The sequence below is a fragment of the Chenopodium album genome, chromosome 13 (assembly GCF_948465745.1).
Source record: "Chenopodium album chromosome 13, dcCheAlbu1.1, whole genome shotgun sequence".
Taxonomy (NCBI): domain Eukaryota; kingdom Viridiplantae; phylum Streptophyta; class Magnoliopsida; order Caryophyllales; family Amaranthaceae; genus Chenopodium; species Chenopodium album.
In genome coordinates this window covers 20218764-20240947 of record NC_137846.1, presented here as the reverse complement: position 1 = coordinate 20240947, position 22184 = coordinate 20218764, and the positions used below count along the sequence as shown (strand labels likewise).

Genomic DNA, 22184 nt, shown 5'->3' with positions numbered 1-22184 from the left:
TGGTTCCTCTTCTGGCAGCAAATTTGGGAGGTCCATGTGGGTCAAACGAATTCAATGCAATTGCAATCCACCAAGACATGCTGATATTAGGGTTTCTGACTCAATTTCGAATCCAGGGAGGACATATTACAAGTGCACGCATTGTGGGTTGTTCATGTGGGTTTCTAAAGATCAAATTATAGGAAACCTTGATGAATCATCCAATTTGAGATTATTAAGAGAGGAATTTATTGATTTCACAGACAGAGCATATGAGTTTGCAAGCTACGTTTATATGGTTGTTAGGATTGGTCTTGTTATGTATCTAATTTTACTGTTTGTAGCACTGAAATCCTAAAACTGTGTATTTAGTTGCCATTGCCATGTACATCAGAGAGTAAGAGGACTAGGAAGGTTTTAGTTTCTTGGTTTATGAATGGAAATTGATAAATAAAAGGCATTGAGATCATTGACTGTGTATTTTTAATGTGTTTAATGCTCTTTGATAAGTTACCATTGAATCACCCATTGAGATCAACTAAAAAAGACAAATTGACCAAAATGTGGGACCACTTGAAATAGATAAAATGGCATCAGTTGCCAACATTCATTATTATATCCAAGTTATTTGGGAACATTGCAAAAATCCAACTTTCAATAGTAAAGTTGTCTACTAAATTACCAAATAACAACAGCAAAAATCATCCAAAATGACCAAAAAGTAGAGTTAACTACAAACTTTGACTTTCTATCAAATTAGCAAAATGCATATGCTACTATACTCCAGAACAGAACACTTAGGAGCTTGGAGAATTTGAGTTTCATTGAGACATAGGCACTGGTTGGCTAGGCAACTGTGAAGCTGTCAGTACTGTTTCTTGCTCAGCTCAGGGTCTGCCCTTCTTTCCCTTTGCTTGTTTAGATGAAGCTGCAGGTTGAGATGCTGCAGGTTGAGATGTTGCAGGTTGAGTTGCTGCAGACTGAGATCCAACTGCTTTAGATTTCTTTGCTGCCTTAGTTGCCTTTGCTGCATTACTTTAGTCTCTGACCCTAGGATTCTTGATGACAACAGGCTCATTTGACTTCAGTTCTTTCCCAGTTAAGCCTCCCTTACAAGTTGTCTTATTATGGCCAAAGCAACCACATTTGCTACATTTGACTGTTTTTGACCTTTTTCCAGGTTGCTCTTCACCTTCTTCCCTCTTTCTATTCCTACTTGGTCTTCCAATTCCCCTCTTCATCTTAGGAGGCATGATGATTGTACCTGACTCATCTGCAGGCCATTGCTGTGTGTCAGGAATTGGGTTAATGCAGACACTATAAGCTTGCTTGTAAGTCTTCACAGAATACCAGGAACTGACAAAGTCATGTGGGTCAAGCTTTGCATCAATGCAAGCCCTAATGGTATGCCTACATGACACACCTGTCAGTTGCCATGCCCCACAGGAACAAATCTTCTTGTTTAAGCTTAGAGGAAATTGTGATCTTCCCTCATGAATTTCATAATCTCCTGGGCTGGACTTGAAAGCTCTGCATTTTGAGCTAGCTTTACCTATCTCTTTCACTAGCTTCACAATTTTAGGAGTAATGTCTTCATCTTTCCAAGACCTTGCATTCTCCATCCTTGTTGCAATTCTCACCATACAAACCCTTCTTATTCCTGCATACATTATCTTAATTAACATATAACCACATAAATTAGAAATGACAATGATAACAGAGCAAGTGGATAGTGAATACCTTCTAGCAAAGTCAAAATAGGCCTACACCTATTCACCCCAAGTGTAGAGTTGAAGCTCTCTACAAAATTAGATGTATTGGAGTCATTGCAAACATTAGGGTCAAATGCATGCTTACTCCATTTTGACTGCTCTCCCAAGTCTGCAAACCAGGTCATGACATCATCACCTCCTACTTTCTGCAACTTCTCCATAGCTTTCCTGAATGTGAAAGCTGAGCTTGCATTGCAAGCTCTCCAAAATAGAACATACATCATTGGCCCAAGAAAAACTTTCTTGAAATTTCTACCGAGATGCCTACAGCAAAACCTCCTGTCTGCTTTTGGCCAGATTTGTTCTAATGCAACTACTACAAAAAGCGTGTTTTTTGGACGCTTTTTAGGCCTTTTTTCGACACTAAAAAGCGTCGAAAAATTATTTCTCGACGCTGCAAAAAAGCGTCGCAAATCCATGAGTCGAAAATGATTACAGGACACAAAAAAGCGTCGAGATTCTCGACGCTTTTTAGTGTCCAAACTAATATACGAAGCGTCGAAAATTACGTATTTCGCGCATTATCCCAAATGTATGTAGTTTTTTAGCGACGCTTTTTCCTGTCCACATAATCAAATTTAGCGACGCTTTTTGTTGTCTTGCGTTTATTCGTGTCAGCCTATGGTATGGCGGGAAATACTTTGAAATTTGAAAATGTGCAATTATGTAGACATTAAAAAGCGTCTAGATTTATTTTTTAAGCTTTTTTTTCTTTTTTTTTCTTTTATTAAATTATTACCATCATACATACATTATAGTTATTTAAATTTATCATAAATTAAATTAATAACATTAAAATTAAAATAAACAAATATTCAATATAACAAGATCAGATTAAAAAAAAAAAAAAAACAATAATTAATCAACAATAATAAGAGTATGTTGCTAACAATTATCAAATTTATAAATAAAAGAAAACATCAACACAATTAACTAAATTAAAAAGGTTTCAAAAAAAAAACTAAAATAATAAAAGTCGCATATTATAGTAGCTTGTCCCTAAATAAATACATCACTAATATAAATAAGACTAAAAACCCAAACAGATAGATGATGGCGTTATAGACGATACAGTCGCGTGTTTTGATGCTCAAGTGTCCCGACCTATTCTCTTGTTGCTCCTACATTGCCTTTTTCAATCTTCAAAAAAAAAAATAAAAAAATAACAAAGTATAAATTAGTACATTACACAATATAGCCTTACACACACACACACACACACACACACACACACACAAGCTCAAAATTATATTGTCTTATACACACACACACACACACACACATCACTTTCTCATTCCAAAACTATCCCAGTTGCTAACAAAATAAAGAATTATATTGGGTATCAACAATTTTCCACAAGGAATGTAAGATCTCTAGTTTCACTATCTCGCAAGCAAGATGGGACTTTCAGCCAAACTAATTTTCCCGGATGGAACAGAAAGCAATGGACAAGCATTTCTGATTCTTGCAAGGGAAAATGATTACATATTCAGTGATTCATTGATATTATAATTGAAGGGTGAAGTAAATGTATAGGCATATATTCCTAATTGCGAATAAAAATATTAGTTCTAAGTAGGCATGCAGACTAAATCAATTTAAGTAGGCAACTAGATAGTCAAGAAATAGTACATCACAGTAGGTAATCACAATCAAATAATCAACCAGCATATCTGCATTAAATAATCAGCTTGTAATCCACTTTTCCTTTTCATTTATCACATTAAGAAATAGCACATCACAGTAGGTAATCCACTTTTCCTTTTCATTTATCATAAAAGAAAAGTCAATCATTTGCAACTTAGCACTAGCAGCAAAATACTTCTATGAGTGTAGTAAATAGCAAGTTACTACACAATATAGGATCTGAAAAGTTTAAGAGTTTTTTAGTTCTGGATTTCAGTACTGAAATTGTTAGGAATATATAGTAAACAACAAGTTACAATACACGATACAGCAAGTTACTACACAATACAGCAAGTAGCAGGGGAGCAGGGCAGACAAGCAGAATAAAAGCAGCAGGGGAGCAGGGCAGACAAGCAGAATAAAAGCAGTAGGGGAGCAGGGCAGACAAGCAGTAGCAGGGGAGCAGGGCACGCACACACACACACACACACATCACACAAGCATTTTCGGATTGAAGTTCTGATTTCCATTTCTGAACTTCAGATCTGATTTTTAGTTCTGAACTTCAGGTCTGAATTTAGTTATGGATTTCAGCTCTGATTTCAGGTATAAAGAGAAATGTGACTTTGTTACCTGATGTTTTGCCTTTCCTAAGAATTTAGATGCTTTGTTTAAAAGACCCGGAGATGCATTCCCTTGACAAGAACATGGCTAATAGTGTGAGAGGCCACCTGAGCTAGAGATACAATTAACAAAAGAGAAAAAGATTAAAGAATGTTGAATTTTACCTAAAAAATCGTAATACATACGGAACCAAAAACAATTAAACAAAATAAAAAAATTATTGAAAAGAGGCTATCAAACAACTCAAAAGTCATCATAATCGTGCTTCAAATGCAGAACAAAAAGCTAAATTTTTCAGAATAGACATAAAATAGAAGCACAATGAAACATAATAATACTTTATATACATGAAAAATTCTTGAAATATAAACTGTCTATGAATCAAATATTTTAAAACAATACAGACAAAGCAATTACTAACAGGAAGGTCAAATTCATTAGGCAGGTAAGAAACAGAACAAAAAAAACATAAAAACCGGAAATCTGAAGAACCAAAAGACAAAGATGGTATAAATTTGAGATTAATTAGATGAAACCTTAGTGTCCTCGTCCAATGGAATGTAAGCCATTTCTTTGCAAAGGTCAAACAAACTGTACTTCACACTAGCTGAAAATATTTTGCAAGACACCCACATAAACTGTTGCTAGAAGAGGAGTCAACCTAATGGATCCAATTACAGGTGCAAGTGGAGAACCAAACAAAATAAATGAAAAGAAACCAACTCCTGTAATGAGAAGAACAGACATAATGCATGTGAAAATTTGGTTTGTTTTATTTGAGCTAGATGACAGCAGCTTGTAATGTCAAGAGTACAATTTTTACAATAAAATAATTTCTCTCTTTTTTATATACTATTGAAACATGGAAATAACTACGTCGTACAAAACTATAGCTGATAGAGTGATAGAGTGGGAAGAAATTAACCTTTAACCCAATGAATTATAGTAAGTTTTTTTTTTCTCAACTTTGAAGCAAAAAGAGTTATCAAGAGCTTGTTTTCTTAAAGCTAAGTTGAATTAATATAATAAAATTAGCTCTTTTGACAAAAGGTTAGTAAAATTTTGCTAATAATAATTGCACAACAATAAAATGCTAGATACAAAATAGTGTAAAAAAGAAAGACTCGGAACAAAATAATGAACAACCAGGTTCTCATATCAAAGACCAAACTTCTCACACAAAACAATAGTTATTATCACCTAATTCACAAATGTGCGAGATATACATCTATCCTTGTCAATTATCCATTCAATTACAATACATAAGCTAAATAGTCACAACATAGACTTACATTCATGATATTCTATATATACAAGCACTCTAAGACAAGGCCCACACCAAAATTGTTTCAACATACAGCTTAAGCAAAACATCTTCCAATTCAGTTTTTTTTTTTTTTTTTTTTTTTTTTTTTTTTTTTTTTTTTGACGGGAATCTTCCAATTCAGTTTAAGAGTGTAAATTTTAATCAAAGTTCAAATTTTGCTAACTCGTAATTTAAGAGCATAATTTCTAAAGTAAAATGATTTATCTATTATTTATAAAATATTGAAACGTGGACCAAACCACAAACAAAACTATAGCTAACAGAGGGATATGAAGAAATTAACCTTAGACCATGAAATACTTGTGACTTTGATGAATTCTCAGCAAATAAGAGTAATTTACAAAAATAATTATTCCCATTAAAATTAAAAAAGACAAGATGAACGGCTTGATCAAAAACCAACAGTAGCTCCCACCATCCATTCATTAGGAAGCACGCGGTCAACAAACAATGATTTGAGCATACATATTTCCCAAATAACTACTTATTCAACTATTAATTTGATTCTCGTGGCCCTTAATTAAAAAATTCATATGTACCTGGAGATTTCCTTTGTTGATCGCCATTGTTACTTGGATGGGCTAATGTTGATGCCTCACATTATAGAATCTGCAAGATTCATGACAGTTATTCAGTGATTTCAACAAGATCTAGAACCTAGGTTTTGAAACGAGTAATATTTGGTAATTGCAACTTACAAGTATCAATTAAACTCACACAAAAAAATGAAAGAATTACTATTAGGAGTTAAAAACAAACAAAGAGTGATGAAAAAATGTACCTTGTGAGGAGAACAAGAGCAATAGCTGCCGCAAATCCATCTTCAAAGCAAATAACCAGATATGAGAGAAAGAAAATAATTTGGCAAGATATATAAATTATTGTGATAGAATTTTAGAAACGCGAAGAGAAAGAGGATCTGAATTCGAAATCTAAGCAATGACTCCATGAATCTCTAAAATAAACAAACCCTAAAATATCAATTGCTCATGAATCAAACCCATTTCAGACCAAATTTTTGTGAAATTATTGTAAAATAAACTCTATAAACAAGCTATAGGACTCGATTCGAAGAAAAACTGAAGCCCAAAAGGAAAGGATGTACCTCAATTTTATCGGCAAAGAGAAGACGAAATTAAACACCATTGAAGGCCGGCGGGAAGAGAAAATTAGGTAAGCAAAATTACTGATGAGCGGTGCAAAGGGAACGAATTGAAGATATGACATTGAAATCCATGATTTTCTTAATCACTTTGCAAAATTTTGTAAGATGAAGGAGAGATGAATTGTTAGGGTTAAGATATGGGAGCTCAGAGAAGTAAAGAGGGTTTTCAAGTTTAGTACTATGGGCGGTTTTAGTATTTCCGAAGTTTTGAAACCGTGGGTAGAGCCAAATAAACTCACGAGCCCTGCACGTGTAGTTCTCGACGCTTATTTGCGTCGAAATTCAATCTAGGCGTCGAAAAAACACGCATATTATATTTACCACCTGACGCCCTTGCCTAAGCGTCGAAGCTGAAGCGTCGAAAAAAGACTCATTTTGACAACAGCAAAAATCATCCAAAATGACCAAAAAATAGAGTTAACTACAAACTTTGACTTTCTATCAAATTAGCAAAATGCATATGCTACTATACTCCAGAACAGAACACTTAGGAGCTTGGAGAATTTGAGTTTCATTGAGACATAGGCACTGGTTGGCTAGGCAACTGTAAAGCTGTCAGTACTATTTCTTGCTCAGCTCAGGGTCTGCCCTTCTTTCCCTTTGCTTGTTTAGATGAAGCTGCAGGTTGAGATGCTGCAGGTTGAGATGTTGCAGGTTGAGTTGCTGCAGACTGAGATCCAACTGCTTTAGATTTCTTTGCTGCCTTAGTTGCCTTTGCTGCATTACTTTAGTCTCTGACCCTAGGATTCTTGATGACAACAGGCTCATTTGACTTCAGTTCTTTCCCAGTTAAGCCTCCCTTACAAGTTGTCTTATTATGGCCAAAGCAACCACATTTGCTACATTTGACTGTTTTTGACCTTTTTCCAGGTTGCTCTTCACCTTCTTCCCTCTTTCTATTCCTACTTGGTCTTCCAATTCCCCTCTTCATCTTAGGAGGCATGATGATTGTACCTGACTCATCTGCAGGCCATTGCTGTGTGTCAGGAATTGGGTTAATGCAGACACTATAAGCTTGCTTGTAAGTCTTCACAGAATACCAGGAACTGACAAAGTCATGTGGGTCAAGCTTTGCATCAATGCAAGCCCTAATGGTATGCCTACATGACACACCTGTCAGTTGCCATGCCCCACAGGAACAAATCTTCTTGTTTAAGCTTAGAGGAAATTGTGATCTTCCCTCATGAATTTCATAATCTCCTGGGCTGGACTTGAAAGCTCTGCATTTTGAGCTAGCTTTACCTATCTCTTTCACTAGCTTCACAATTTTAGGAGTAATGTCTTCATCTTTCCAAGACCTTGCATTCTCCATCCTTGTTGCAATTCTCACCATACAAACCCTTCTTATTCCTGCATACATTATCTTAATTAACATATAACCACATAAATTAGAAATGACAATGATAACAGAGCAAGTGGATAGTGAATACCTTCTAGCAAAGTCAAAATAGGCCTACACCTATTCACCCCAAGTGTAGAGTTGAAGCTCTCTACAAAATTAGATGTATTGGAGTCATTGCAAACATTAGGGTCAAATGCATGCTTACTCCATTTTGACTGCTCTCCCAAGTCTGCAAACCAGGTCATGACATCATCACCTCCTACTTTCTGCAACTTCTCCATAGCTTTCCTGAATGTGAAAGCTGAGCTTGCATTGCAAGCTCTCCAAAATAGAACATACATCATTGGCCCAAGAAAAACTTTCTTGAAATTTCTACCGAGATGCCTACAGCAAAACCTCCTGTCAGCTTTTGGCCAGATTTGTTCTAATGCAACTTCAACTCCCTGATACAATGATTGCACCATAAGCATGTGAATATTTACAAATCACAAAAAAAAAACATCAAAAAATTGAAATAATAAGAGGAAGTCACTTGCCTTTTGCCTATCAGAAATAATGGTCCAATGCTCCCTTGATGAATCTTTCACAATATTCAACAAATGCCAGAGAAAGTAGGTCTATGATTTCTTGTCTTCTTGCCCAACTACAGCATATGCTATGGGGAAGATCTCATTATTGCCATCTATTCCCACAGCAGAGAGCAATACCCCCCCATGATTCCCTTTGAGATGGGTCCCATCTACACCAATTAAAGGTCTAACACCCCTTAAAAGACCTTTCCATTGTCCGGTGAAGGAGATAAAAATTCTGGAAAATTGAAGTTGTTTAGGGATAGACTCAGTTTCATTCCATGCACAAAAAGCTTTGGATTCTGGGTTTGTTTCTATACACATCTTAGCATACATTGGCAGTAGTCTATATGACTCATCATGTCCTCCAAACAACTGCTGAATTACATAACTTTTTAACCTGAACAAGGTTGACTGCCTCATGTAGATGCCATATCTCTGAAAAAGTAGTTCATTGAGTGATTTCCCAAGAATGTCTGGGTTAGCTCTAATGTCTTCCATGACTTTTTGTGCTGCCCATTTTACATTGCATATGGGGTTGCATGTCTCTAAGCCCCTGCAAGTGTGTACATTAGGCCAAATTTTCTTGATTGCCCAAGTTCTCCCATCTGACAGTCTACTAGCATGCAATCTCCAATCACAGCATTCAGATTGGCACACTACACTATATCTTTTGTTGTCAGCATACTCTACATTGATGGCAAACCTTTCTTGAACAGCAAAATCGTTCAAAGTATCCTTAAAGTGAGCCTTGTCTGTAAAAATCATCCATGGTCTGAGAGATATCTTACCAAAATCAGCATCCTCATACATTTCACCATTCTTGTACAATCTCTGAAAATAATCCTCATCATCTTCATCATCAAAAAAATCAAACCATTTTGATGGTTTCCAGTTGTCCTTCACTTTTGGAATCCTATTAAGCTGCACTTTCTCATCTGCAGGAATAGAACCTTTTGGTGCAACTTCTCCATCAGAGTACTCTTCTTCTTCACCATGATTGTAACTAGGAATGCTCTCTGTCTTAACAGACTCAGAGCTTTGGACAACAAAGTTCATTTTTCTTCTCACACTTGAACTAGATGTGCCCTGCACCTGACCCACATTCTCCCCAAAATAATTGCCCTGCATCTGACCCAAATTCACCCCAGAACTACTGCCCTCAGTCAAAGTCACATTCACCCTAGAAGCTGATCCTTGCAGTTGACTCACTGTGTCACCAACACCTAACATCCTTCTCTCACTCACAGTTGAACCTTTCATTAACCCCTTTCTTATAGCTGTGGATCTAGGAACCTTTCTTCTAAATACAGAGGTCTGTGTATCTTTTTTCAATGGTTCAACATCAGAAGTGTTAGGTGTATCAGTCACTGCCAAAGGTGAGAATCTAGGACTCCTTCTTAGTATTAAATCCATGAAAACAGTATTTGGTGACCTAGGAGATGGTGGTTGCATTGGGGCTGTTTTGGTGGCAGCACTCTTCTTAGTCTTTGCAGCCTTAACCTTCCTAGACTTTTCTACCTTCTCCATAGTTTTCTCAAACTCTATTCTACCCTTGGTATACTCAGCAGCAGATTGATTGTTACTTGTTTCATCTTGAGGTGAATCATAACCCTCAGTATACCTAGGTGGAGAGGACTCATTATTTAGGATTATCTCATCAATAGAAGGCTGAAGTTCAATTTGGGAAGGATCAAATTGGAATGGTTTTGTTTGGGTTGTTTCATTTTGAGTGGGTTTATCTGTTTGGAGTGTTTCATTCTGAGGGGGTGGATCAGTTGGTGGTACAGTTTGGGAAGGTTCATCAATATGGGGTGGTACAGTTTGGGAAGGTGCAGCAATTGGTTGTGCAGATTTGGATTTGTTCTTTAACCTGTTGATCATTCTATTCAAGGCACTTGGTTTCTTGGTAAACCCAACCCAAATGTGATACATCTCACACTCACCTAGGGTATGAATCATCTTAAAAAAATCAGCATCATCTAGTAAAGGGTGATTCTTTTCATTGTAACCATAACCAAAGGAAGGGTTGATTAAAGGGAACTCAGTGTCTAATGCAGCAGTGTCCTCAAATTCCATAATCAAATCCATCAAATTACATCTATCGAAGTCAACACCAATATCAACATGTTTATCAAAGTAATGAAACCTTAACACCACATCACCCATTTTGCAAAATATTGAAAACAATGTACACACTTACAACATGCAAATAAATTCCAATGCAGGTATCCAACAGTCAATGAAACATGATCATGGCATTTCATCCAATTTAATTCCATACTCTAAACAAATAATTGAACAAACATAATCACGCACCTAATATACATGAAAAAACCCTAAAATCACACTAATATACATCATTTAAATCATGAATTAAACCTAAAATCGCATAGAAAATCAGAACATCAAACAAATGCACCAAATCCTGCATAAATGAACTGTAGTAGTGCTAAAGTACCTTAATTATGCAAGATTTCCCTCTAATGGCTTTGTAGACCAATGAAATTAGCGAATTTCCCTTGCAAAACCTGTGATTGCTTCGTGAATTCACCAGAGAGCAGAGGAGAGAGAGATGAAATTTGAAACTGAGTTTGGTTTAAGTCCAATCGACATAAATGGAAGGGGAAGGGGTTTAATTATGGATGATGGAGGGAAGGATTTAAAAGGGGGCAAATTAGTCTTTTCCTACTTTAGTAACCTAACTCAGCTATTAACCTAAATTTACTAAGTTATTAACGTCTGATTAACAGACTAATCACGTCAATTATAAAGTCAAAACCTTGGGTGTATCAACAGGAAGTCAAAAAAAAATGTGGTACCACTGGAAAAAGTCAATACCTGGAGTGTATCAATGGAATTTCCCTTCTTTTTATTTCCCTTTTCCTTTATCTTACCTTTCTTCCTTTATCTTACCTTTCTTCCTTTATTTCCTCTTTTTATTTTAGGAAAATTCCAATTAGTACACCCGTGGTTTTGACTTTTCCTATTGATACACTCCAAAATTTTTGTCTTCCCATCCGTACACCCATGGTTTGGTCTTTTTTCCCAACCGTGACTAACATCGTTAAAAAGTATTTCATTAAATTAAAATAATTAAGGAAAAGACTATAATACCCCTTTTAAACATCTAATGTCTCGATTTGCGTGTCGAAAATTGTTCAGTTAAAGTTTTGGGAGTCCTAGTCGATAAAGATCCAAATTAACCTCGAAATTAGCAAAAAAAACACAAATGTCTCATATGCGTGTCAAAAAATGTCTCGATTTGCGTGTCATTACTTTTTTGTGATAATAATTGTTCGATTAAGGTTTTAGGAGTCATTTTGACCCTTTACGGGTCTAAATCGAACTCGAAATTGTCAAAAAACTAACAAAAATATCTCATTTTGCACGTCATGATATTTCTATTTTGTTTTGTCATGACTCGCAAAACGAGACATTTTCATTAATTTTTTGACAATTTCGAGTTCGATTTAGATCCTTAAAGGGTCAAAATGACCCCTAAAACATTAATTGAACGATTACTATCACAAAAAAATAATAGCACGTAAACCGAGACTTTTTTGACACGCACATGAGACATTTGCGTTATTTTTTTTTTGCTAATTTCGAGGTTTGGATCCTTAAGGACTAACATGACTTCCAAAACTTTAACCGAATAATTTTCGACACGCAAATCGAGACATTATATATTTAAAAGGGGTATTATAGTCTTTTCCTTAATTATTTTAACTTAATGAAATACTTTATAACGGTGTTAGTCACGGTTGGGAAAAAGACTAAACCATGGGTGTACCGATGGGAAGGCAAAAATTTTGGAGTGTATCAATGGGAAAAGTCAAAACCACGGGTGTACCAATGGGAATTTCCCTTTATTTTATTTTGGAAAATTTGCAAATTGCGGCCATTTAAAGTTCGTATTTTGCAAATTACAGCCATTTAAAAAAACAAAAAATGGAAAATGGCAGTCCAAAAGTTCGTATAAATTGTAAATTGCAGTTCGATTCAACTTTTTCATCGGTTTACATGTCGAAAAATTTTCGGTTAAGATTTTAGGGGCCATTTTAGTCCTTAGAGATTCGGAATTTAGCTCGGAATTAGCAAAAAAATAACGCAAGTGCCTTGTTTTGCGTAACAAAAATGTATCAATTTGTGGGAAACTATTAAAATGAGACACGTTATTTTTTTGCTAATTTCGAGCTGAATTCGGACCCCTAAGAACTAAAATGACCCCTAAAACCTTAAACGAAGATTTTTCGACATGTAAACAGATGAAAAAGTTGAATCGGGCTGCAATTTACAATTTATACGAACTTTTGGGCTGCAATTTGCAATTTTTTTATGGCTGCAATTTGCAAAATACGAACTTTAAATGGCTGTAATTTGCAAATTTTCCTTTTATTTCTCTTCATTTTATTTATTTTCTTTTATTAGCTTTGTATAAATACCCATTTTTGGGTAATTAGACAATCAACAAGTATTCTATATCTTAATTAGTTTTAGAAGAGCTTCTCTCTCTAGGTTAGGGTTAGCTTTAAGAGTAGTTTTTAGAGAGAGAAAGTGAGGAAATCAACGGTGGATTTTGGTTGAAGATTCAAGAACAGTACCTGTATTGAAGATTTCCAATTTCAATCAATGAGCAATTTCTTACCTTAGCTTCTCTTCTCTTATTTGTTTATTGTTTTTTATTATTGCTTTAGTAGTTAATATTAATTATTAATCATGTTGATGCTTGTTAATTTGTTGATTAATCTTGTTATTAGCATGATTAGTGAGTAGTTCCCCCATTAAGGGGATGGTTGTGGTTTAGTTGGATCTTAAGCATGTTCTAGGGTTTGGAATTAATTTGGTTGTGATTAAAGCCTTTATTTGCTTGATGTTCTTCAATCTTCTTGCAAAGTGCACATTATTAGTTGATTGAGGGCGAATTGATGCTATGTGATGCAATAGCGGACCTAGCAAGATTCATTTGTATCGATTAATACTTGATTTCACTTCCTAGTATATGGTTCTAATGTGACAACATAGAGACTATGTTAGGAGAATCCAATTGACCCCGATAGGTGGCTAGATTGGACCTTACTTCGATATTCAAGCATGTTTAGTTCATGATTAATTCAACTTCTATGCCTTTGCTATGCTTGAGTGGATGTTATACTTAAACCATTTCCCTTAGTGTTTTATTTCTTGTTTTAGTGTCTTTAGATTTTAGATTAACTTTCCCTATCCCGGACTATCTTAGTTGTCGATAGCATTTGGTAGTGCTTAACTGTTCCCTATGGTTCGACCCCTCTTCTTGCCATATACTTGTATTAGGTTAGTTTAGTGTAATAACTTGAATTTGATTTAGGGATAGACAAATCGACGACGTGTTTATTCTCTTATAAATGTACTATGTAGATAATTCTTGTCTCTGTGAACTTTTGAATGAGGCTCTTGTTCTTAGAACTAGCTGAAGGTAGTTTATATGTATGAGATGTTGAAAATTACTGACCCACCTTGGAGGGTATGGTTGGATTTAAACTTTTTGAGCTTCTGGTGTCAATTGAAGTCTCTCCTTGCAGTATTCACTACTTATAGCAAGAGTGTGATGGGGATATAGATTTTTGCTGGTAAACTATGAAATTAGTGAAAGCTATTTGTAGCGTATTTGGCAGTAGCTTTTCAAGTATTTGTTAGAGTTTTGACTAATTCACAACACTTGGTATGATTAGTGATGGCAAATTACTGGTGGAACTGGAAGGTAGGTTTTAGCAGTTGAATTAGAGCTTCACAAAAGCTATCAAAACAAGCTTTTAGAATAGTGTTGCCCAAAGCTACTGGATAATATTACATAATACCAATTTTGAATTTCCTCCTCCTCCATTTCTTTTTACTTGCAACATTTACCAAAAGACAAATATAATGGGATTAAAGCCTTTGCCTTTGCTCTGGGTTGTGGCCACATGGGTATGTTTGAGTAGATTATTTCAGACTCTCTATATTCAATAGTGATTTCCGAATTACATTATTGCACACCTGGGTTTCATTGGATGACATTTTTTCTGTTTTGGCAAGTGGGTAGAAATGTTACTAATTATGGAGCAAAAGACAATGTGATAAGCAATTAAGTTGAACATAGAGTCTTATCATCATTTGCATCATCTTGCTCTATCCTTATTAAGCTAATGTTAATCCTCATACCATGAATTAACATAGCACTTGACATAATAGGGAGGTAAATGATAAAGAACTAGGAAGCAGATGTTGATTACTTTCTAAAAAATTTGCAAGAAAAGTCAATTACAAAGTAAACAACCAAAATTTCATTGGAATAAGATATTGGTATTCTAAGAACTAAAATGATTCGTATTATCTTATGTTATTCTATGTGACTAGTGGTGCATAGAATTAGGTTGTAGGTGTCGATGAAATTTTAATGTCAAAGTTCAGATTATATAGTTTGTATAGCTCTAGTAGAGGATCTGTTCAATTTTAGTCGCAGTCATATGAAATCTTAAAGGCTTTTTTTTATTTTTTTCTAATCAAGTTATTGGTTTGCATGGAGGTGCACTCCTTGGTATTGCTTATCGTCGTGTAATTGCTGTTGCAGCTAATGCAATTTCAACAATTCAGTATATGCCATTATCCGGCTATGGCTGTGGTGCTTCATCGTGTAACTCATTCGATGATGGTTCTGGTTTCGGTTCCAATTCCAGTTCTTCATCCACTCAGAATTTTCAGTTGTATAGGTAAGTAAACTTATTTTCAATTTGTCCCAATGGAGTGTTTAGTATATAGCATCATTGTTTACACCTGGATTTTGTCTGCTAATAGCCTCATAGCTGTTGTTGAGCTATATGCCTATATGGCTGTATGTAGTGTATAATGTTAAATGTTATGCATAAATTACCATGGACCACATTTCATTGCAAAGAGGAATGAGGATTGATTACTCACTTTGGGAATTTGCCTCCAGGTATATGTGTGCTCATGTACACAAGCTAGCCTAGCAGAGGAGATTCTGAAAGGAGCTACATCTGTAGAAGGTGTAGAGGCTAAACTGTGGCAGGTAAACTTCAGTTATGCTTTTACCCTTGTTTGATTGTACTCGCTTTTTAGGTGACGTAGAATGTAGTAAAGCTGAACACATTGAATGTAAATAAGACTCTTCTAATGGAGTACCTAAGGTAAGTAAAAGGTGACACACCTCTGCTGTAACTAATTTTAATTTCAAAAAGGACCGTTAACCGTTAGGTTATCATCTACTGGCGATCTCCTGTTTTAGCTTACTTCCCTCACTTGAAGCATTCATTAGTAGATACTGATGGCTATTGAGATTTATAAGCATGAAGGATTCTATTTTTTATATTGCCAACTTTCATTGGAAGCCTGCTCAATTTAAGGCTTTCCTCGATTCAATTGGGGGTCTTTGGAGAACTCAACAACTTGATGGGAAGCCTGCAAGGCTATTTTACAGCACTGGGTCTCAAGGTGGTGGACAAGAAACAACTGCGTAAGTTCATTACTAGTGTACTTCATGATTGATTGTTTTCACCCATGTAAACTGTTATAAAAAAATCATTTACTATGAAGTTTTGTCCTATTTTAATACTTGTTACAGTTTGGCCGCTATCACTTACTTGGCTCACCATGGCATGATCTTTGTCCCAATTGGCTACACATTTAGTGCTGGCATGTTCGAGATAGAGAATGTCAAGGGTGGAAGCCCCAACTGTGCTGGAACTTTCGCCGTTGATGGTTCAAGACAGCCAACAAAGCTTGAATTACAACAGGCTTTCCACCAGGGCAAGTATATTGCTTCTATCACAAAGATTCTTAAGGGAGGTGCTTAATTGATTTCGTGAGTCACAAACAATGGATCGTACTCATTTTAAGAAACACATACTATTTGTTTTCTTTCCATTTTCAGTTTTTTTTATTATTATTATTTTTTTTTTATTTGGTGCTTTCTTACGTGTTCTGTAATAAATGCTCCAATGTATACTTCTATTTTCGAAAAAGGAAAATTTGTTAAAAATCATCTTATAAAAACCAAATTTTGTTGAAAACTATCTTATAATTTTTTTTTTTTTTGTCAAAACACACCTGTTTTAAAAAAAAATTTTGTCAAGGCACACCTGTTTTAAAATTTTTTTTGTTAAGTCCCACCATTTCTTCGGATTCCGACTAATTACTTACATTTCCGGCATTTACTAACATGTGCACCTCACGTGACCCACTTAACTCTACTTTTCTTTTATTTTTCCCCCCTTTCCCTCCATTCATTCCCCTCTTCGTCATCTTTTCATCATACTTTGGTTTTTATAGCCTTTTATATAATTGCACGGAAATGTAAGTGACGAAGGGAGAATGAATGAAGGGAAAAGGGGGGGAAAAATAATAGAAAAGTGGGGTTAAGTAGGTCACGTGAGGTGCACATGCTAATCAACGCCGGAAATGTCAATCGATAGTCGAAATCCGAAAAGTGGTGGGATTCAACAAAATAATTTTTAAAACAGGTGTGCTTTGACAAAAAAAAAAATTTATAAGATGGTTTTCAACAAAACTTGGTTTTTATAAGATGGTTTTCAACAAGTTTTCTTTCAAAAAAAAAAGGTTATAATTTTGCATTGTTAATTTGTGATGTTTATATGGAAGTTTTACGCACAATATGCTATATAAGAGTAAATGCTGAGTACTTTTTCCACCATTAATAGTTCCTTGTAATGTTGTCCATGTTCTTGTCAAAAAAAAAAACAAATGTTGTCCATGTTACATATGAATAAGACAATTTGATTGAACTATGTCTTTCATCTTAGGAAGCATATAAGTGCATGAGCAATAGAACAAACCTCTAAGAGGTTTGTTTACTTGCCACATCATCATCATACAAACCCCACACTTAACAAACCTTTCATCAACAATAAACAAACTTGTTCAAAGGTATATGGGACCTACTTACAACTCATTAAATTTATCTAAATAATGAAATAGGCCCTAACAAGATTTATTCTTTTTTTTTAAAAAAAAAAGGAGAAGGTGGGCCATTTGGAGCAAAATGAACCGGTTTGTATATACAAACCTGTTGCTCATTTTGCTCTTCCCACAATAAGAGGTTTGTCAACAAACCTCAAAATTGTTCCTACAAACCCAATGACAAACCTCTTATTGTGGATGCCCTAATGCAATCGTGATACAGTAACTTACGTATGTGCAATTTGCTTTCCCGTGATCTTCTTGTCTGTTACTTAACTCTACGATCCTTTGGTGGAAGTAGGCTAAATGGAAACAAAAATTATTTATTTGCAAGTGTAGGTCTTGTATATAATAGGTTTAGTTCAGAGCTACACAAATCCGTATTTGAATATGAGATATGTAAATTGTGAAAAATGTCTTTTTATTTCCAACTATGAAATTTTAAATATATTAAATCATGGACTTCACATCTTCATTGATCAAGTTTATTTTTTTATTTTTTTGCTGAACTTGATAAAATTAGACCTGGTAACCCAATGACCCGACTCGAATGACCTGACCCATGACCCGAAAATGACCCAAAAATGTTGACCTGAAAATGACCCGAAACCCGAAATTGACCCGAGCTGACCCATACCCGACCCGAAAATGGAGTTGACCAGATCCTGACCCGACTCGAAGTTGACCCGAATTGTTTGACCCGAACAGACCCGATACCCGAAATTGACCTGAACAGACCCGATACTCGAAATGTCCTGAACTAAAATTACTTTATAATTGAAATTAAAATGTCTTGTACCAAAAATAACTCAAATTGTTCATCTTTAATCGTAGATAGGCTTATAAACTGAATTGGTAGTGTTTGTTATAACAATAACAAAATATATACTGAGTATAAAATTATTGATTTGAGCTTGATTTACAAATGAAATAACCCGAATATGACCCGACCAGATTTTGACTTGACCCGAATATGACTCGAACATACTTGACCCGAAATTGACCTGACCCGAACATACCCGACCTGAACTGGACCCGATTCCTGACCTGAAGTTGACCTGAAACCCGAATCGACTCGACCCGACCCATACCCGACCCGAATGTTAGCTAACCCGAAAGTGACCCGACCCGAATGACTCATTTGCCAGGTCTAGGTAAAATGTAGGAGCTCGAACACAATACTCCAAATAGTCTATCAATTTAGATTTTGCAGATTAGGGGTGAACATAAACCGGTCCAGACATGAATCTAGAGTGGACCAGATTTGCTATTTTGCGTGGACCTAGACCAGAGTGGTTATAATTCTGGTCCAGACCAGATCGGACTTGATGAGATGAATTTTTAGAACTTGCATGTGCTACACTCTTTCAAGTAACTACCATGTTTCACCGTCCGGGGCACCGTGCGCGGTGCAACAACTAGTAGTTGTAAATGCAAAATTGCAATTAATTAATTGACATCCTATCACTTAGGGATCAGAGTACTTTGATGACTTAACCATAGAGATTAGTGATTCTCTATGGCAAGAACCTTGCTAATGTATGACTAATCTCAACTTTAATATCAGTACATAGTAAAAACAAGCAGTGAAAGGATATAAATACTTAATCACATATATAGTCACAACTCACAAGTTTAAATCCTCTTCCCTAAGTAGGCAGAGATGGCCCCATATTTACATTGCCTATTTTTTCGCTCACACATACACTATACAATATTGTCCGTTTTAGGCTTAAGCCGCACCCAAAAGGCTTTGTGTTAGTATATTGAGCAAAACTAGATTAGTATATTATTTTGTATTAGTATATTGAGCAAATTTGAATTCTCTTAAACTTGACTTTTGATATATTAGGAATACCTGTATTAGTATATTATATTCTTTTGTATTAGTATATTGAGCAAATTTGAATTCTCTCAATCTTGTGACTGGTTCATACTCTTGATATTATGAATACAAATGATGCATGATAATGATCACAATACTATTGGATTGGCAAAACAGTACAAACCCCAGTGATGATCCAACATATAAGTCTCAATTGATCCATAACCAAAGTAGGATGCTGCATACAAGTACATGAAAGATGCTGCAATTTAAGTCACAAACTAAGTCATTAAGAGAACAAATTAAAACTCGAGTACATGAAAGAAAATCATAATTAAGCAACTACGAATGAAGTGGATGAATTTGTTCTTATTTCCAATCCTCTTCAGATAGTTTCTTGGAAATAAATTTATCATCTAAAGGCTCCAATAACACAGTCTTGCCATAGTGTTCGAGGTGTCCCAATTCTTCTAACCAGGTTTTCTTGCAGCGCAAATAGGGATTCACCTCAAGCATACGAATGACCTAGCTAAAATCAGGGGCAGGGGCAAGGGAAGATGAAGGGACTTGGCTGTCAAAACGCTTGAGCTCATGCAACTAAGAAGGCCTCAAACCAAGCCAGGCAATTTCCACAAACTCATACTCATCAATAAAGGATGTTTCCTCATCATCAGCATCCAACTCTAGATGCCAGCCATAACAGTTGATTACAGACAAAGGAGGGGTGTCGAGGAATGTGAAGAGGTCAAGGTGGTGGGGATCTAAATCGGTGACTGCAACAAAAGGCAATTTAGGATAACGTACCCTGATCCGCCTAAGAAACACATAGGATAATACATCCCAACTGACACGAAGAACCAAGTATTTAGACATAGAGTGGCTAGGCAAGGAAGACAACACAGTGTTAAAGATGCGGATATTTGGAACTAGAAGAACAACAGAAGCAACAGTGGAAAAGGAGTAGGCAAAATTCTCAATCTTAGAGACAACAGGAACATGACTCCCAAACTCAAGACAGCCATCATCAAATAGTAGGCCTCCAAACTGAGCAAAAGGGAGTTGTCCATTGATTTTGGGTCTCTTCTCTCTAAACAAGGACTTAACCCCCTCATCTTATCGTGCTTCCTCTTCCTCTCGTACGTGGGTGCAAATGTCTAGCCGTCGTTGCTCCTCCTCAGACTCCTCCTGCCATCGTGTCCAAGTAATATATGGAAGTAGAAACATTTTGTCGAGAATGGACGAAGAAGAAAGAGATCCTAGAGTCATGTTGTCCTCCAACTTGTTCAAATCCCAAATCAATTTTACTTTGTCAGGATCAACTTATTCATGCCCAATATCGATTGCTAAGCTGCAGAGCTTCAATTTTAGTACCTTAATGGTAGTGTTATAGCTCAACCCTTCTTCAATAACTACCTTAGGCACATTACCATCACACAAGAATAGATATATAGTTGCCTGCAATTAATTCATTTTCAAAAATTTTGATCAGTTTGTTAGACTAGGACTCAAAGAGTGGAAAAATGACTAAATAATCACTGTGATGCAACAACCAAAAAATCACTTATCCCATATTATCAAACACCCCTCGTTTGCACATGTAAAGACCAAATTATCCCATAGCTTTCCAAATATACCCCGTGATTCAGTAAGCTATTGAATCACAGTTTTCTACTGGGAAGGCCTCCTAAGAGTGAGTATGCATCAATCAATATTATAAAATAAACATTCATTTGACCATCAGAATGTATGTTAATTTAATATAAAACATGCATAATCCTTCCTAACAACACTTAAAATCAAGAGCCTAAGCCATATCTGATATCTTTAGTAAGTACGGAGTACAATATAAATTATAAAAAAAATCAACTCACCTTGATTGAGTAGTCCTTGTTCGTATCCATGGTCTGATAATTATTTTGTTTTCGATCCGATGAAAAATTGAGAAAGAAAAAAGCAAGAATCAATTAATTAAGGTGATGGATAGAACAAAAGCCAAAGTTCGATTTCCCCAAATAAATAAAATAAAATTGAAAAAATAAATAAATAAATAAAATTGCCACAAAATCAGTCAAACGAAGGAAGTATATTCTAAAGACTTGAATTTGAAAAATTGGCAAAGTAGATGCTTTGTTCAGGTTGTATGCAAGATAATTTTGCTACCAGGGGAGAAATTTTCAATATAAACAACAACTTTTGTTAAAACGCCAACATAGTGTTGTATTTATGTCATAAACAAACATAACTCAAGCTATTGCCAATGATCAAACTACAATGAACACCCAGCAAATCTGTACACTCATGTATTTATTAAAGCATTTAATCGTTTTGTTATTCTTACCAAGATTTTTTTCATCACTGTATGTATACCAATCATTGCATCTCACCATTATAAAATCAAAGTTAATTACAACAGTGAATGCTGGTGGAGGATGGAAAACTTTGAATTGTTTTTCGTACTGATTATTGTAGTGTTCCTTTAATTGGAATACAAACAAATTAAGACAAATCGAAGCAGAAATAACACAGCAGCAACCAACGCCCAAAATCAGCCCCAAAAGTTTGCACAACTACAGCCAATTCTACCCCCAAAACCACCCAAACACCAATAAGGTTGTGTTTGGATATACTCGATTCATTTCAAATAAAAAGATTTCAATTCAAGAATTTGAATTCTTAGAATTCAATTCTGAAATATTTGTTTGGGAAATAGTAGAATTTCAATTCCTGGATAATTTTTAATTGAAGTAACGAACAAAATTAAAAAAGAAAATTAACAAACAAAATTGACTAAGTTATAAATGTACTGACTATCAATTTAAAGTTTTGGAACGTTTAATTATAGTCAATTTCTTCAAAAAAAAAAAAAAAAAAAAATCAATTTTAATAATATTGTTCTCTTTTTTATTAGTAAAATTGTAGTTTGATTGTTTTATATGAATAAAACATCATAGCAGATTATAAACCCTAATTGTAAAATTATTTATGAGAGAATAGCTT

The 22184-nt window shown here is 35.3% G+C and overlaps 3 protein-coding genes across 3 annotated transcripts; 1 reads left to right on the top strand and 2 right to left on the bottom strand.

Annotated features, from left to right (window-relative positions):
• Positions 1-1016: 1016 nt before the first annotated feature.
• Positions 1017-1972, bottom strand: LOC145575363 (uncharacterized). The gene is made up of 2 exons (XM_081633244.1): positions 1720-1972; positions 1017-1639 (listed from the first exon to the last, which is right to left on the bottom strand). Exons 1-2 carry the CDS (start codon positions 1970-1972, stop codon positions 1017-1019), a joined length of 876 nt encoding a protein of 291 aa, XP_081489370.1.
• Positions 1973-7220: 5248 nt separating this feature from the next.
• Positions 7221-8299, bottom strand: LOC145575362 (uncharacterized). Its single transcript, XM_081633242.1, has 2 exons — positions 7924-8299; positions 7221-7843 (listed from the first exon to the last, which is right to left on the bottom strand). Exons 1-2 carry the CDS (start codon positions 8297-8299, stop codon positions 7221-7223), a joined length of 999 nt encoding a protein of 332 aa, XP_081489368.1.
• Positions 8300-14349: 6050 nt separating this feature from the next.
• Positions 14350-16338, top strand: LOC145575361 (NAD(P)H dehydrogenase (quinone) FQR1-like). The gene is made up of 6 exons (XM_081633241.1): positions 14350-14353; positions 14934-15135; positions 15221-15257; positions 15363-15455; positions 15775-15899; positions 16008-16338. The coding sequence occupies exons 1-6, from the start codon at positions 14350-14352 to the stop codon at positions 16237-16239; spliced, it is 693 nt and encodes a 230-aa protein (XP_081489367.1). The 3' UTR covers positions 16240-16338.
• The last annotated feature ends 5846 nt before the right edge of the window (positions 16339-22184 follow it).

Excerpts from the sequence above, each read along its gene's own strand:
- LOC145575361 (XM_081633241.1), top strand. Across the intron at positions 15,258-15,362 it reads AGCTATATGCCTATATGGCT|GTATATGTGTGCTCATGTAC; the intron begins GTATGTAGTGTA and ends ATTTGCCTCCAG. Across the intron at positions 15,456-15,774 it reads TAGAGGCTAAACTGTGGCAG|CCTGCTCAATTTAAGGCTTT; the intron begins GTAAACTTCAGT and ends TTTCATTGGAAG.
- LOC145575363 (XM_081633244.1), bottom strand. The coding sequence starts at position 1,972 with ATGTATGTTCTATTTTGGAGAGCTTGCAATGCAAGCTCAGCTTTCACA. Across the intron at positions 1,640-1,719 it reads TATTTTGACTTTGCTAGAAG|GAATAAGAAGGGTTTGTATG; the intron begins GTATTCACTATC and ends TAATGTATGCAG.
- LOC145575362 (XM_081633242.1), bottom strand. The coding sequence starts at position 8,299 with ATGGTGCAATCATTGTATCAGGGAGTTGAAGTTGCATTAGAACAAATC. Across the intron at positions 7,844-7,923 it reads TATTTTGACTTTGCTAGAAG|GAATAAGAAGGGTTTGTATG; the intron begins GTATTCACTATC and ends TAATGTATGCAG.